The sequence below is a fragment of the Cervus canadensis genome, chromosome 24, assembly GCF_019320065.1.
Source record: "Cervus canadensis isolate Bull #8, Minnesota chromosome 24, ASM1932006v1, whole genome shotgun sequence".
NCBI lineage: Eukaryota > Metazoa > Chordata > Mammalia > Artiodactyla > Cervidae > Cervus > Cervus canadensis.
This window is the reverse complement of record NC_057409.1, coordinates 44,562,993-44,576,186: the sequence shown is the minus strand read 5'-3', so window position 1 is coordinate 44,576,186 and position 13,194 is coordinate 44,562,993. Positions and strand designations below refer to the sequence as shown.

General features: G+C 43.0%; 1 protein-coding gene across 3 annotated transcripts in view; it reads left to right on the top strand.

Annotated features, from left to right (window-relative positions):
- The window catches only part of LOC122426514 (aldehyde oxidase 2), a 79,460-nt gene that overhangs the window by 34,292 nt on the left and 31,974 nt on the right, over positions 1-13,194 (top strand). For all 3 annotated transcript variants that reach the window (XM_043445506.1, XM_043445505.1, XM_043445507.1), the window contains exons 16-23: positions 681-773; positions 1,855-2,024; positions 2,584-2,698; positions 4,641-4,763; positions 8,914-9,010; positions 9,451-9,575; positions 10,322-10,455; positions 11,894-11,981. In XM_043445506.1, the coding sequence (XP_043301441.1) occupies positions 681-773; positions 1,855-2,024; positions 2,584-2,698; positions 4,641-4,763; positions 8,914-9,010; positions 9,451-9,575; positions 10,322-10,455; positions 11,894-11,981 (945 nt within the window). The remainder of the gene's footprint in view (positions 1-680; positions 774-1,854; positions 2,025-2,583; positions 2,699-4,640; positions 4,764-8,913; positions 9,011-9,450; positions 9,576-10,321; positions 10,456-11,893; positions 11,982-13,194) is intronic.

Genomic DNA, 13,194 nt, shown 5'->3' with positions numbered 1-13,194 from the left:
CACACCCCACCCCAACAGTCACGTGTTCCTAAACCTGTCTGGTTTTTATTCATTCAGATGAAGACCTTCACAGGACTTCCCTGGTGATCCAATGGCTAAGACTCCACATTTGTTCTGCAGGGCACACGGGTTCAATCCCTGGTTGGGGAACTAAAGAAAGAAAGATGAAGACCCTCATAAACCACATTTACTCGAATAACTCTTGCCACCCTTGAATTTATGAATCAAGACACTAGATATGTTTCAGTGACATCCAAAGAGCCTTTCCAGTCTCACTGCTCTCCCAGAAAAGCTGAGGAAAATAATTAAGATTTGGGTTCTTTTGTGGGCAGTGAACCACCCCAGCTCATTCTAGAATGGCTTCCCCAGCCCCCAGTTTTCTTGATTTTCCTGCGGCCTCTGCCCAGCTCGCTGCCAGAGGGCCTCTCCCTCCTCGGGCTAGCTTGGCTCAAGGATCAGATTCAACCAGTCTGTCCAGGTCTTCCTCGTGTGGAAAGGGAGGGAGGGCAAGGTGCATTTGCCAAAGTGAGAACCTGGGAGGCATTGTGGGTTTCCATCATCCCTGCTACCTGAACCTATGGTTTCTCGGTGACCTTAGCCAAATCTTTTTCACGTAAATCAAAGCCCAGTTGAATCATAGACTAATCAGCTTATCTTTATTGTTTTGAATCATCTTTCAGAACAACCGCCGTTATCCTGAAATTTCAGACCGATTCCTGAGCGCTCTAGAAGACTTCCCAGGCACAGTTTCCCAGGGAGTCCAAAGGTACCAGGTGAGTTTAATCCAATGGAAACTGAGAAGCTAAGAGACAGTGAGAGCTGTGTGAACAAGCGAGCACTTCAGAGTTGCCCGTTTCCTGGGAAACTCTGACTTTCTGAGTTTTTCCAGCACATTGGCCCTTTGTTGCAGGCCGATGCAGGGAGGGCCTGGATCTAAGATTAGACTCGAACTACTGAAGCTGGGTGCCCTCAGGCCAAAGTCACCTGAAGCAGCTTGACCATCCAACTAATACCTGAGAGTCTCTTCCAACTGCCGTTCTTTGGGCAAATGTTTGAAGAGTAGCTTGGCTGGGCGTGGGGCAAGGACAGAGCAGGACAGTAGCAGGGCTCAGTCTCCAGCCCCTGATTGCAAATGTTTAACCTCCAGTCAGCAAAATGAGAGCCTGCAAGCAACTGAATCCCTTCTCTCGAAGGGCAATTGAGAAAGCATCTATAATTTTCCGCTGGATCACAAGCCCTCCCACCACCAGATCGCCACGCTCACTCCACACACACCTTCCGGTAGAGGAGTTCCAGAATAAGGAGTTCCTTATTCCACTTATTACACTCCCGGAGATCCAGATCTGGATGGGCTCCATTGCATTGGCCTCCCCAGGCCCCCACCAGAGACCCTGCTCCAGTCAATCAGCAGGCTTTTGGCTTAGATTTTGGTGCCCCACTCTCAGGAATTATATCACTCCAAGCCTCATCATCATGACGGCTTTATGTGTCAACAGGCTGATCCTTAGAAAGGTAAGAAGGCAGGACAGGAAGACCCCTGAATTCCAGAAGACAGGGATATGGGCCACCACTCGGGAAAAGAAGATGCCAAAAGGAGAAACCAAAGTGCTCCTTCACCGACTTCACAATTTCACTAAAACATTGGCCCCATCTAAAGCATTGCCACAGAGCTGAAATGACAGCTACCCGATCAAGTTACGTCATTAAACTCTCATGCTCATCTGACCCACTCCAGTGTTTGTTGACTGAGGGCAACTGTCTGATTTCTCAACCCTGAATCAGGAGTGTTGGCAATTGGCCAGGCCACTTCTGAAGATGGAAGTTTCCCAGGGAAGCTCTTGTCTTTCTCTGTAGAGTGTCGATTCTCACCAGCCCCTCCAAGATCCAGTCGGACGCCCCATCATGCACCTATCGGGTCTCAAACACGCCACCGGGGAGGCCGAGTTTTGTGATGACATCCCCATGGTGGATAAAGAACTCTGCATGGCATTAGTGACCAGTGCCAGAGCCCATGCAAAAATCATGTAAGTAAAAGAAAAGCTTTCAAAAAAACTCTTTCTAAAACACACTTGGGGATTCCCTGAAGCAATGTGACTGTTCTTTTGAAATGTCGTAAACCCAAAGAACCTAATGGAAAGAATGTTTAAAAGGTCACTAGCCCCAGGAGGAGGAAAGGAATGTCACTAGAAATGAACATCATGCAAGGGAGAAAAAAAAAATCAGAACTATGGGCCCTTGCTTTCATCTCCCTGCGGCAGCCTCAGGCGTGGCTCTGAGTAGGGCTAATATTAAAACCCTGAACTAGGTTATTGCTGAATGGTAAATGTGGCCACTGTCTGAAACTTCCTTAGGATGCCCCTTGCCACAGCCACGATGGCCACCCCCTCCTCTCCTCTTCCAGCAGCTACAGTGTTATCCCTGGCCCAGCAGGGAGGCTCCTGGACCCTGCTCTCTGGCAGGCCAGCTCTGATTGGTAAGGGCCTATAGTCCAGTTGTCATATAGTTTGACTTTCATCCATGCTCTATCCCTCCCTCCCTCCAAGCTTACTGATTCCTACTTCTCAAATATATCTCTTTTTTCAGATCAATTGATTTGTCCGAGGCCCTTGAAATACCTGGGGTGGTTGATGTGATAACAGCGAAGGACATTCCAGGCACCAACGGCACGGAAGATGACAAACTGCTGGCCGTAGATGAGGTGAGGTGTAGAACGTGCTGTCTCATGTGACTTGGTGCAGATGCTCACCAAGGTGCCGCCTCCAGGCAGCTTTCCATCCTCTCCCAGCCCTCTCTGCCACTAGGGGCCAGAGTGCCAGTTCTTCCAGCTTCTCTCTAATGCTCCTCTCTCTCTTCTAATGCTTCTGTGTGGGGCTTCCCTGGTGGCTCCGGGGGTAAAGAATCTGCCTGCAATGAGGGAGACCTGGGTTCTGTTCCTGGATTGGGAAGATCCCCTGGAGAAGGGAATGACTCCAGTATTCTTGCCTGGAAAATCCCATGGACAGAGGAGCCTTACAGGCTATAGCCCTGGTCACAAAGAGTCGGACACAGCTGAGCAGACACGCTTTCACTTTTCAATGCCTTTATAGACCTACTCTTCTGGAATCAGGAAATAACATTGCAAAAAGGAAATTTATTACAGAAAAACAACAAATACTCATTTTCCCACTGTGTACCGTTGAGTCAGTTTACTCTCATTTGAAGAATAAGCGCAAGAATTGGCGTGTATCAGGACGGAAAATCCTTGAAAAAATCTAGACAGGAGAATACAATATACAGCCACTCTCCATTCTTTACACTGAACTCTCTTCCTTCCTGGACCAACCCTCTCCCTACCTCCTCCCACTGACCTTCACATATTCCATTTTTAACAAAGTTGCTCATGTCATTCCTGCCCTTTAATTCAATTCTACCATCATTCACTGGGCACTTGCTTTTGGAGCCAAACTATCTTGATTCATGGTCTCGCTCTGCCACTCACTAGCTCTGAATCATCGCCTGTGAAACGGTGTCTTGATACCTGTAAAATATCATCACCTGAAAAATGGGAATAATGAGAGGAACCCAACTCATTGTATTGTTATGGAACTTAAATGAGCTGATACATGTGAAGCGTTTAAGCAATGCTTGGCATGTGAAGGTTCTCGCTAGGTGTTAGCTACTGTTGTCACATCTCAGGCTGTTTCTCCTCCAGCCATGAAACAAACCACTGTTCTTTCGGTTGAACTCCACATGAGGCGGTTGGCTATTGCTTAGGAGCTATGTTATCTTCTCGGGCTGCCAAAACAAAATACCACAGAATGGGTAGCTTACAAAGCAGAAATGTGTTCTCTCACAACTCTAGAGGCTAGAAGTCCAAGATCAAGGTGTTGGCAGGTTTCTCCTGAGGTCACTCTTGCCAGTTTGCAGATGGCTACCTTCTCCTGTGTCCTCATAGGAGATGGCCTTTTCTCTGTGTATGAGCCTCCCTGGTGTTCCTATCTCTCTTTTTTTTTTTTTTTGGCCACGCCTTGTGGCATCCAAGATTTTAGTTCCCCTACCAGGGATGGAACCCATGACCCTGCAGTGGAAGCGTGAAGTCCTAATCACTGGGCCATGAGGGATTCCCTTTTCTCCCCCTATGTCTTCTCATAAGGACATCATTCATACTGAATTAGAGCTCCAACCTTAGGGCCTCATTCACCTTCAACCTTCACCTTCATTACCTCTTTGAAGGCCTTATCTACAAATACAGTCCCATTGGGGGTCTGTGCTTCAGTTTGGAGGCTATGGAGGGAGGCACAGGAATCATAGTGTACAAAATATACTCTCCTTATCTTTAAAATGACTCCATGAAGGCATCACACATGAATGAATCACCCTCAACAGAGGACATAGCAGATTCCCGTCACAGCCAACTTCACATCCACTCTGGGGCTTACATTCAATTGAGTAAAATGGCTAATGAAACCATATGTATGATTTAAACTAACTTTTAAATTAAAAGTTTAAAGAATTTTTTTCTTAGCCAAACACATTATGTGACTCTAGTCTGGTTATTATTGGTCAATAATGGTAACTAAGGCACCAGCCATTGGTAGGTTTTCACTGATAGTACTTTTACCCAGAATTTTCCCCCTGCTTCATGCCTATACTTTTCACAGGTACTCTGCGTGGGCCAGATCATCTGTGCTGTGGTTGCAGAAACAGATGTACAGGCAAAACGTGCTATTGAAAAGATAAAGATAACTTATGAAGAGCTGGAGCCCGTAATCCTCACCATCGAGGTAAGCACAGTGCCTGGGCTCTCCTATAAGGTTGTAGAATCAAAAGTCCTTTGTAAACTTCTTAATGCAAGACTTATTCAAGGCTCTACTTCTTTCTTGTCATTGGTTTACTCTGGAAAAATCAACTTTTTCTGGAAGGTATTACTTGCATGAATTAAAATTAGCTTTGGTTCCAAGAAACAGGAAAAAAAAATAGAAGTTTCTTTCTCCTACACATTCAAAAAAGTCTAGAAATGGTCAGTTTCAAACTTGCATGTGGCTCTGAGTATCAGGGTCTGGGCTCCTTATATCTATTAGTAGTTGCTGTTTCCTGCGTGGTTTCCATTCTCTAGATCACACTTCGGTCCACAACAGCTACTGAACACTGACCTTTGAGTCCACACTTCAGTCAGCAGAGAGAATGAGGCAGTGATGAAGAGAATATCCCCTCCCCTTAAAGACACTTTCCAGAAGCTGCACATAACCTTTCTATGTCTCTTTGGTTAGAACCTAGTCATGTACCACACCAACACACCTAGAAAGGGGGTCTGGGAAACATACATTTTATTCTAGGTGGCCAGGTATTCACTACAAACTGGGGGTTCTATTACTTGAGGAAAATGGTGGGAATGCATATTGGGAGCAATAATCTTTCCAAAATGGAGCCCAAAAGCAGTGGGACTTTCATGATGGAATTCCATAGAAATTTCCATCCTCGCTTCTGGGTCTAGATGATGGAATACAAATGCAACTTCCAGCAAAAATAATGAATTTAGATTAGAAAAAGCAGATGTGGATTTATGGCATTTGTGTGCTCTAATTCAATGAAAGATAAGTTCATATCAATTAAGTTTAAAAAAAAGATTACTTAATTTTGGCTTGTGAAAGAAATAAAATTTTTTCAAAGGCCGTAGTGAACCATTTGAATATTTTAAAAACGTCCCTAAAAGGTACAACTTGCTCAATATTCAGAGTGTTAAAAAGGTCATGTTTCTAGTTCTTTCTAAATTCAGTTCAGTTCAGTCACTCAGTCGTGTCCAACTCTTTGTGACCCCATGAATTGCAGCATGCCAGGCCTCCCTGTCCATCACAAACTCCCAGAGTTTACTCAGACTCATGCCCATTGAGTTGGTGATGCCATCCAGCCATCTCATCCTCTGTAGTCCCCTTATCCTCCTGCCCCCAATCCCTCCCAGCATCAGGGTCTTTTCCAATGAGTCAGTTCTTTGCATCAGGTGGCCAAAGTATTGGAGTTTCAGCTTCAGCATCAGTCCTTGCAATGAACACCCAGGACTGATTTCCTTTAGGATGGACTGGTTGGATCTCCTTGAAGTCCAAGGAACTCTCAACAGTCTTCTCCAACACCACAGTTCAAAAGCATCAATTTTTCGGCGATCAGCTTTCTTCACAGTCCAACTCTCACATCCATACATGACCACTGGAAAAACCATAGCCTTGACTAGATGGACCTTTGTTGGCAAAGCAATGTCTCTGCTTTTTAATATGCTATCTAGGTTGGTCATAACTTTCCTTCCAAGGAGTAAGCGTCTTTTAATTTCATGACTGCAGTCACCATCTGCAGTGATTTTGGAGCCCAAAAATATAAAGTCTGACACTGTTCCCACTGTTTCCCCTTCTATTTCCCATGAGGTGATGGGACCAGATGCCATGATCTTAGTTTTCTGAATGTTGAGCTTTAAGCCAACTTTTTCACTCTCCTCTTTCACTTTCATCAAGAGGCTCTTTAGTTCCTCTTCCCTTTCTGCCATAAGGGTGGTGTCATCTGCATATCTGAGGTTATTGATATTTCTCCCAGCAATCTTGATTCCAGCTTGTGCTTCTTCCAGCCCAGTGCTTTTCATGATGTACTCTGCATATATGTTAAATAAGAAGGGTGACAATATACAGCCTTGACGTACTCCTTTTCCTATTTGGAACCAGTCTGTTGTTCCATGTCCAGTTCTAACTGTTGCTTCCTAACCTGCATACAGGTTTCTCAAGAGGTGGGTCAGGTGGTCTGCTATTCCCATCTCTTTCAGAATTTTCCACAGTTTATTGTGATCCACACAGTCAAATGCTTTGGCATAGTCAATAAAGCAGAAATAGATGTTTTTCTGGAACTCTCTTGCTTTTTCCATGATCCAGCGGATGTTGGCAATTTGATCTCTTGTTCCTCTGCCTTTTCTAAAACCAGCTTGAACATGTGGAAGTTCACGGTTCACGGATTGTTGAAGCCTGGCTTGGAGAATTTTAAGCATTACTTTACTAGTGTGTGAGATGAGTGCAATTAATTAAATCAACTCTATTCCAAATTCCCATTTTGTCAAGTTTGCAAGAAGTTCAGGCCACTCTTCTCGGCTCACACCCCTTTCTAGAGTTGTACTAGGATCCTAACAAGGGTTTTTGAAATTTCAATTCCAATCCCATTTCCTCAAGGGGGGAAAATGGCACCCAAAGGTACTCATGAAATACCTTGGGACTCAGAATGCTTAGAGATCTAGAGTTGCCTCAAAATAGGACTCTCCACCATCAGCAAAAAGAGTTCTTCTGTGAAGAAAAGTAGGTAAAAGAACAGTCATATATACCAATAGTCATTCATCCATTCATTCATTCACATGACTGTATATTATGAGAAGCAATATAGAGTTCTGTCTAAGAGCACTGGTTCTAGAACCAAACTGCCAGGTTTGAATCTTGGCTGCAGCACTTCTTATCTATGTGACCTTGGGCAAGTTTCTTAACATATATGTGCCATAGTTTCCTCCTTTGTAAAATGAAGGGAACAGTGATAATACCTGCCTTATCAGGTTGAAGACTAAATGAGTTAATATGCAGAAAGCATGTAGAACAGTGGCTGGCACCTAGTTAGTGTCTGCTAAATATACATATATTATACTAAGATTATACTAACTTAGGACATATTTACAGATGACAATAAACATACTTCCACACATACTAGATTGACATACTGAGATCTTGGTATAGCAAAAAAAAAAAAAGGAAAACTTCAGCTATATTCTTCATTTTCTGCTGCTTTGAGAAATCAAGCATTTATTATTAGGCAAGAGGTTTCTGAAAACTGAGCCAGGCTTGAAAACTGCCTCCATCACTTATTTGACGCATGACTTTGGGAAAGTTATTTGAACCTCCTTAAGCCCAGTTTCTTCATGCGGAAAGTGGAGAGAATAATAGAATTCATGTGAGAATATATGTAAATACACTGTCTATTGTACAGTGTTTGACACAAAACATGCACTCAATAAATACTAGCTGCTTTCACTATTCTCATTGTCATTAACAAAAAAGGCCATGGACTTGAGACCATTAGCGAGTAAGAACGCAGGAGTCAGGTACCCTTGTGAAATGTGGAAAACACCTGCATCTAAAGGTTATTAGGCATTATCATTACAGGGTAATAATCCTAGATTTCTTAACATTTGGAAAATTCTGTTACTAAATTAGTGGGTGATTTGAGGAAAACTGTTTTCTGGAGGGGGGAGAAGTTGCTTTGCATTTTGTTTCTTTTGTGGGGGTCGATCTTCAACACTATACTCTTGGCAAATGGGCATATTTGTGCTTACGGTGAATAAATTAAATTTTTTTTTAAAAGAAAAGAAAGAAAGGTTAAGCAAGAATCAACTGTCATAGATCAATCCACAGAACGGCAGGACAGGATGGCTCCCAGTATTCATGTGTCAGTCAGTTCATAATATTGTTGCAAAAATAACCTAGCATAAAGGGCCAGGAAGCCCTTATGAGATATGCCAAACACACAAAGAAATGAACAAACTGCCTACCATATCTCTGTTGGGTTTTCTTGCCCCAGAGTGCATTAGGACTTGAGTCCTCCCCTTCAACGTGAAGTCTGACACAAGTATTTTTATTCATGAAGCAGGAAAAGGGGAGGGCCATCATGGTGTCCCCAGATCTCAAACCATAATGTCTCTCTAACCCTTGCTGGCTTTCTCTGCAACTGAGAAGTCGTTTCCTATGGCATCCCAGCTCTGCGGGGAGTCTGCTACTCAAGGACACACTCCCTTGCTGGCCTGTCTCCTTTCACGTGTCCTAGCAGATGGCGATTGTCGGAGTTTGCCGGCTTTTGAGTAAGAAAAATTTGCCAGTGGAAGGAAACAACAAAAAGAATTAGCTTTTTTTTCTTCCTGTCACTCAGGATGCCATAAAACACAACTCATTCCTGTGCCCTGAAAGAAAACTTGAACAAGGAAACATCGAGGAGGCATTTGAAAAAGTTGATCAAATTGTTGAAGGTGAGTGACTCAGGATGTTTCCTAGAATATTTGTGCGATTCTCTTTTGAAACAGACAGGAGAGCACGTGATTTCCTCTCAGAAAGACCACCCCCTAAAGTCGTGGCATTTTGCCAAAGTTCTCCTCCTTTGCTTCCTCTCAAATTGTGCATGTGTTGCTTGGGTTGGGAGGGGGGCAGGTAGGGAGCAACAGAATAAATAGAAAATTCCTAAGACTTTGATTAGTCAAGGACAGAATGAAGAACAAAAGCAGAGATTTTCAACTTCTTATCCAGAACCGCAGTCTGTGAAACAGATGACCTCAGTTGTCACAGGACAAAACACCTGATCATCAGTTTCTCAATCAGGACAAATCCAGCCAGCCAGTCCATGTCTCACTTGCTTTTGAATTCCCCAACCAGCACACACCTTCAGGCACTTTCCTGTTCTCGCCCTTAACAGGGGAGGTTCATGTTGGAGGACAAGAGCATTTTTACATGGAAACACAGACAGTGCTAGTTATTCCAAAGACAGAGGACAAAGAACTGGACATTTATGTGTCAGCACAGGATCCAGCCCACGTGCAGGTGAGGTCCAGTATCTCCTCCACCTCCTCCCCAACTTCCCAATTCCCTCATGGCCTTCAGCCTCCACAGCCTCACAACGGCCCCCATTTTACCTGCAGAATCTTAGAATCTAAGTATTATACATCAGCAGAGCAACTGATGTATAAGACCCCGGAACCAATTTTTATGTTTTCCGGTCTCGTCAAGTAAATGAAAGAACAGCCACAGCCAATTTCAATTTAAAGTGAACATTCATTGGCTTCATGCTTAAATGTGACAGTGATTGGATGACACAATTATACCTGTACTTGATTTTCCCCTAACATAATCACTACAGGCAACCTTTGGAGTAAACACAGCACTTCATAACACATTATCATTTCCCCAGCCATAAAGTGCTCTGGGTTTTAGCTGCAAACATTTCTTCCTCTTTAATAGCTTGTCAGGAGTTTGCTGGTTTTCACCTTACTGGGACTTTAGGTATAGACATTTGGCTAGGATCCAAGTTTTGACAGGAATCCAGAACTCTGACAGTTTCCCTTTTGGAAAAGACCACTTTTCTACTGGAAAGTTTGTTTTATGGAGATTAGCAACATTTATGAACTCAGTAGAACTCTGAAAGGTTCAGACTGTCTCAGTTGTTTATTTCTTTGTTTTTACTAACAGTAGGTGTGGATGAATTTTGTTGTTATGTTGTGTTTTAGGAAGCAAAAACCTTCTTTACCACTTCACCCTTGTAAAACTTTCCCATCACCTACCTTTTACAGAAAACAGTGTCCTCTACTTTAAACATCCCCAGCAACAGGATCACCTGTCACGTAAAGCGAGTGGGTGGAGGTTTTGGCGGGAAGATAGGAAGACCGGCTGTCTTCGGGGCTATTGCAGCTGTGGGTGCTCTCAAGTAAGTGCACCTAGGGACACGGGAGGGCATAAAATGCACAGAGCTGAGGGCACATCAGCGGCCTGAGGGTCACTCGGGCTGCTGTCATCACCATCTGGGTGTCCTTGGGCAACTCAGCCTCTTGTCTCTTTTACCCACCCTCCCAAAGTTATTGGAAAAGCCAAATGCACTTAGAAGTTTGAATAGACTAATTTGCTCTATAAAGGAAAAGTGGTGTTATTAGTTGAACACCTCCAGAGCTGACGCTGTCCCATCCTTGAGCTTCATGGAAGGTGACCCATTTAGGGGTGGGCAAGTCACCTGCCCAAGTGGAGTGCCAAGGGAGAGGCTGCTCCCCCACTTTTCCTTCCTACCACCAGCTGAAGACAAAGTGGGGTGAGGAAGAAAAGTCTCCCTGCTCCTGGGAAGGGCTGGCTCTTCAATGGATGTTCAGTGGACACAAGACATCCTCAGACAGAGCTCCTGGTCTAACCTCAACCGGAAGTCTTGCTCCTACACTCTTCATGCTGTTCAAGTGCTGACTTTTCTATTCCTTGTTCATTTTTATGGCTGTTTTGTCTTGTTTTGTTACTATGTCAAAACACCAACTGTCCTGCAAATTTCAAAGGTCCTGCTTCCCTTGACAGTTTCCACGTGATTCAGAGGTCCCAGAGCACTCAGACATGTGTCTCATTTTGCAGTGACAGGTGGGGAGAAGGCAGAATCTGAATCGCATCCCCAGTTTTTTCATAATGAAACTCTATTCACACCCACCAATGACTCAGCAAGGAATAATTAATTCATTGTATTTCCACCAGGTTTTGTGCATTTAAGTCTTCTCAAACAAGACTGTATGTTAGAATCATCTAGGGAGCATTTAAATCCCAATACCTAGGCCGCCCCTCATTGACCCTGGCATCAGTCTATTTTAAAAATTCCCCAGTAATTCCACTGTGCATCCAAGTATGAGAACCAGTGCCTCAAGTTACTATCCCTGCTGTGCATTAAGTAGTCCCCAGAGCAGTGTTCCCAACCTATTGATAATAAGAGTCTCCCAAGTTCATAGAAAGTCCTGCCTCCCCACCCCAGACCCAGTGAATCAGGATGACCAGGAGATGGACTGGAAACTACATTTCACCGATGCTCCAGGTGATCCTCACCATTAAAGAAAAAAGAAAATTCTGGTAGAATCGTGGGTTTTCAACATGTACCTGAAGACCCCTGCATCAGTTCATATCAGTGCCTAGCACACCGTATGCAATCAGCAAATGTACAAGTGATGGGTGGATGGTTAAGTGAATGCTTGTACATATGAGTGGCAGGGTGGATGAGGGATGGATAGATGGGACGGTAGATAGTTAAATGAGAGAATGGATAAATACGTAGGTGAATGGTAGATGAGTAGATGGATGAATGGATGGGTGCAATGGAAGAAGAATCTAAAATTTGTTTTTTTTAGAACTGGTCACCCCATTCGTCTTGTTCTTGATCGCGAAGATGATATGTTAATAACTGGGGGAAGACACCCATTATTTGGAAAATATAAAGTAAGTATTAAAGAGGAGAATACTAAAGTACCTCATTTTATTTGAATGGTTTTACCCTTTTCTACTATTTTTACTTTGCTGAATTCTAAAAACAATCATCTTAACATCTACAATGTTAAAACGGATGCTGTGTATTTGAATACTCATAATATTTTGTGAAGAACTTTTAGTAAATCTATTATAAAATTATGAAGAAGCTAAATGATAAAAAATACAGTTTCCAATAATGATAAAAACACTATTTAAGGAACGGGATTTATGTTAGTGATTCCTCAGAGACAAAGTGAAACCTTAGACATTTGTTATACCAAAGCTTCTTGATGATAAAAATATTATTTCACAATACAGATGTTTGGAAATGATTTGACCAATTTAACTGCAAAATCCTTTTTTACAAGTGTTCCCACCAAACGGTTATGAGTGTCACAAAAAGCTCTTTTCAAATAGGAAAAAAAATCCACTAACTAGTGAAATAATTTAAAATTGTCTCAAATTAATCCTTTGTATTTTTGTGCAACAATAGCATAAACACTATGGTAAATAATTGCTGGGATCTGGCTGACAACAACACTTCAAATTTGTGGCCGAGTTGTTAGGACAGATCTAATGTAATTGTTTCCATATCAAACATGCTCTATTTGGGAATTGCTTATGGCATACACATGGGCTTCCCAGATGGTGATAGTGGTAAAGAACCCACCTGCCATTGCAGGAGACATGGGTTCAATTCCTGGGTCAGGAAGATCCCCTGGAAGAGGGCATGGCTAACCATTCCAGTATTCTTGCCTGGAAAATCCGGTGAACAGAGGAGTCTGGCAGGCTACAGTCTGTAGTTTCACAAAGAATCGGACACAACTGAAGCAACTTAGCACACATAGCATACACATAGATTTTCTGTCCGATTTGGTTGTTGCTTTCGATTACTAAATTATTCTATTCTCTGTAACTAAACCACAGCTTTCCATAGCACAGCACAATTTTATTTCTTCCACTGACATTAGTAATTTTTCTAATTAGAGGGAAAGACCATAGCTGGCCAATAAATCTTTTTTTCACCTTCAAATAAAAAATAAATGAATACTCACAACTCTTATTATCGTCTAGGCCCAAGAGCAATGTGAAGGCACCCTCTGGGATTGTGGGAATTGGTGTTATGGTAGCTGTTGAGTTCTTTGGTTTGGGCTGGATTATAAATCAGGCTTCAATTATACCA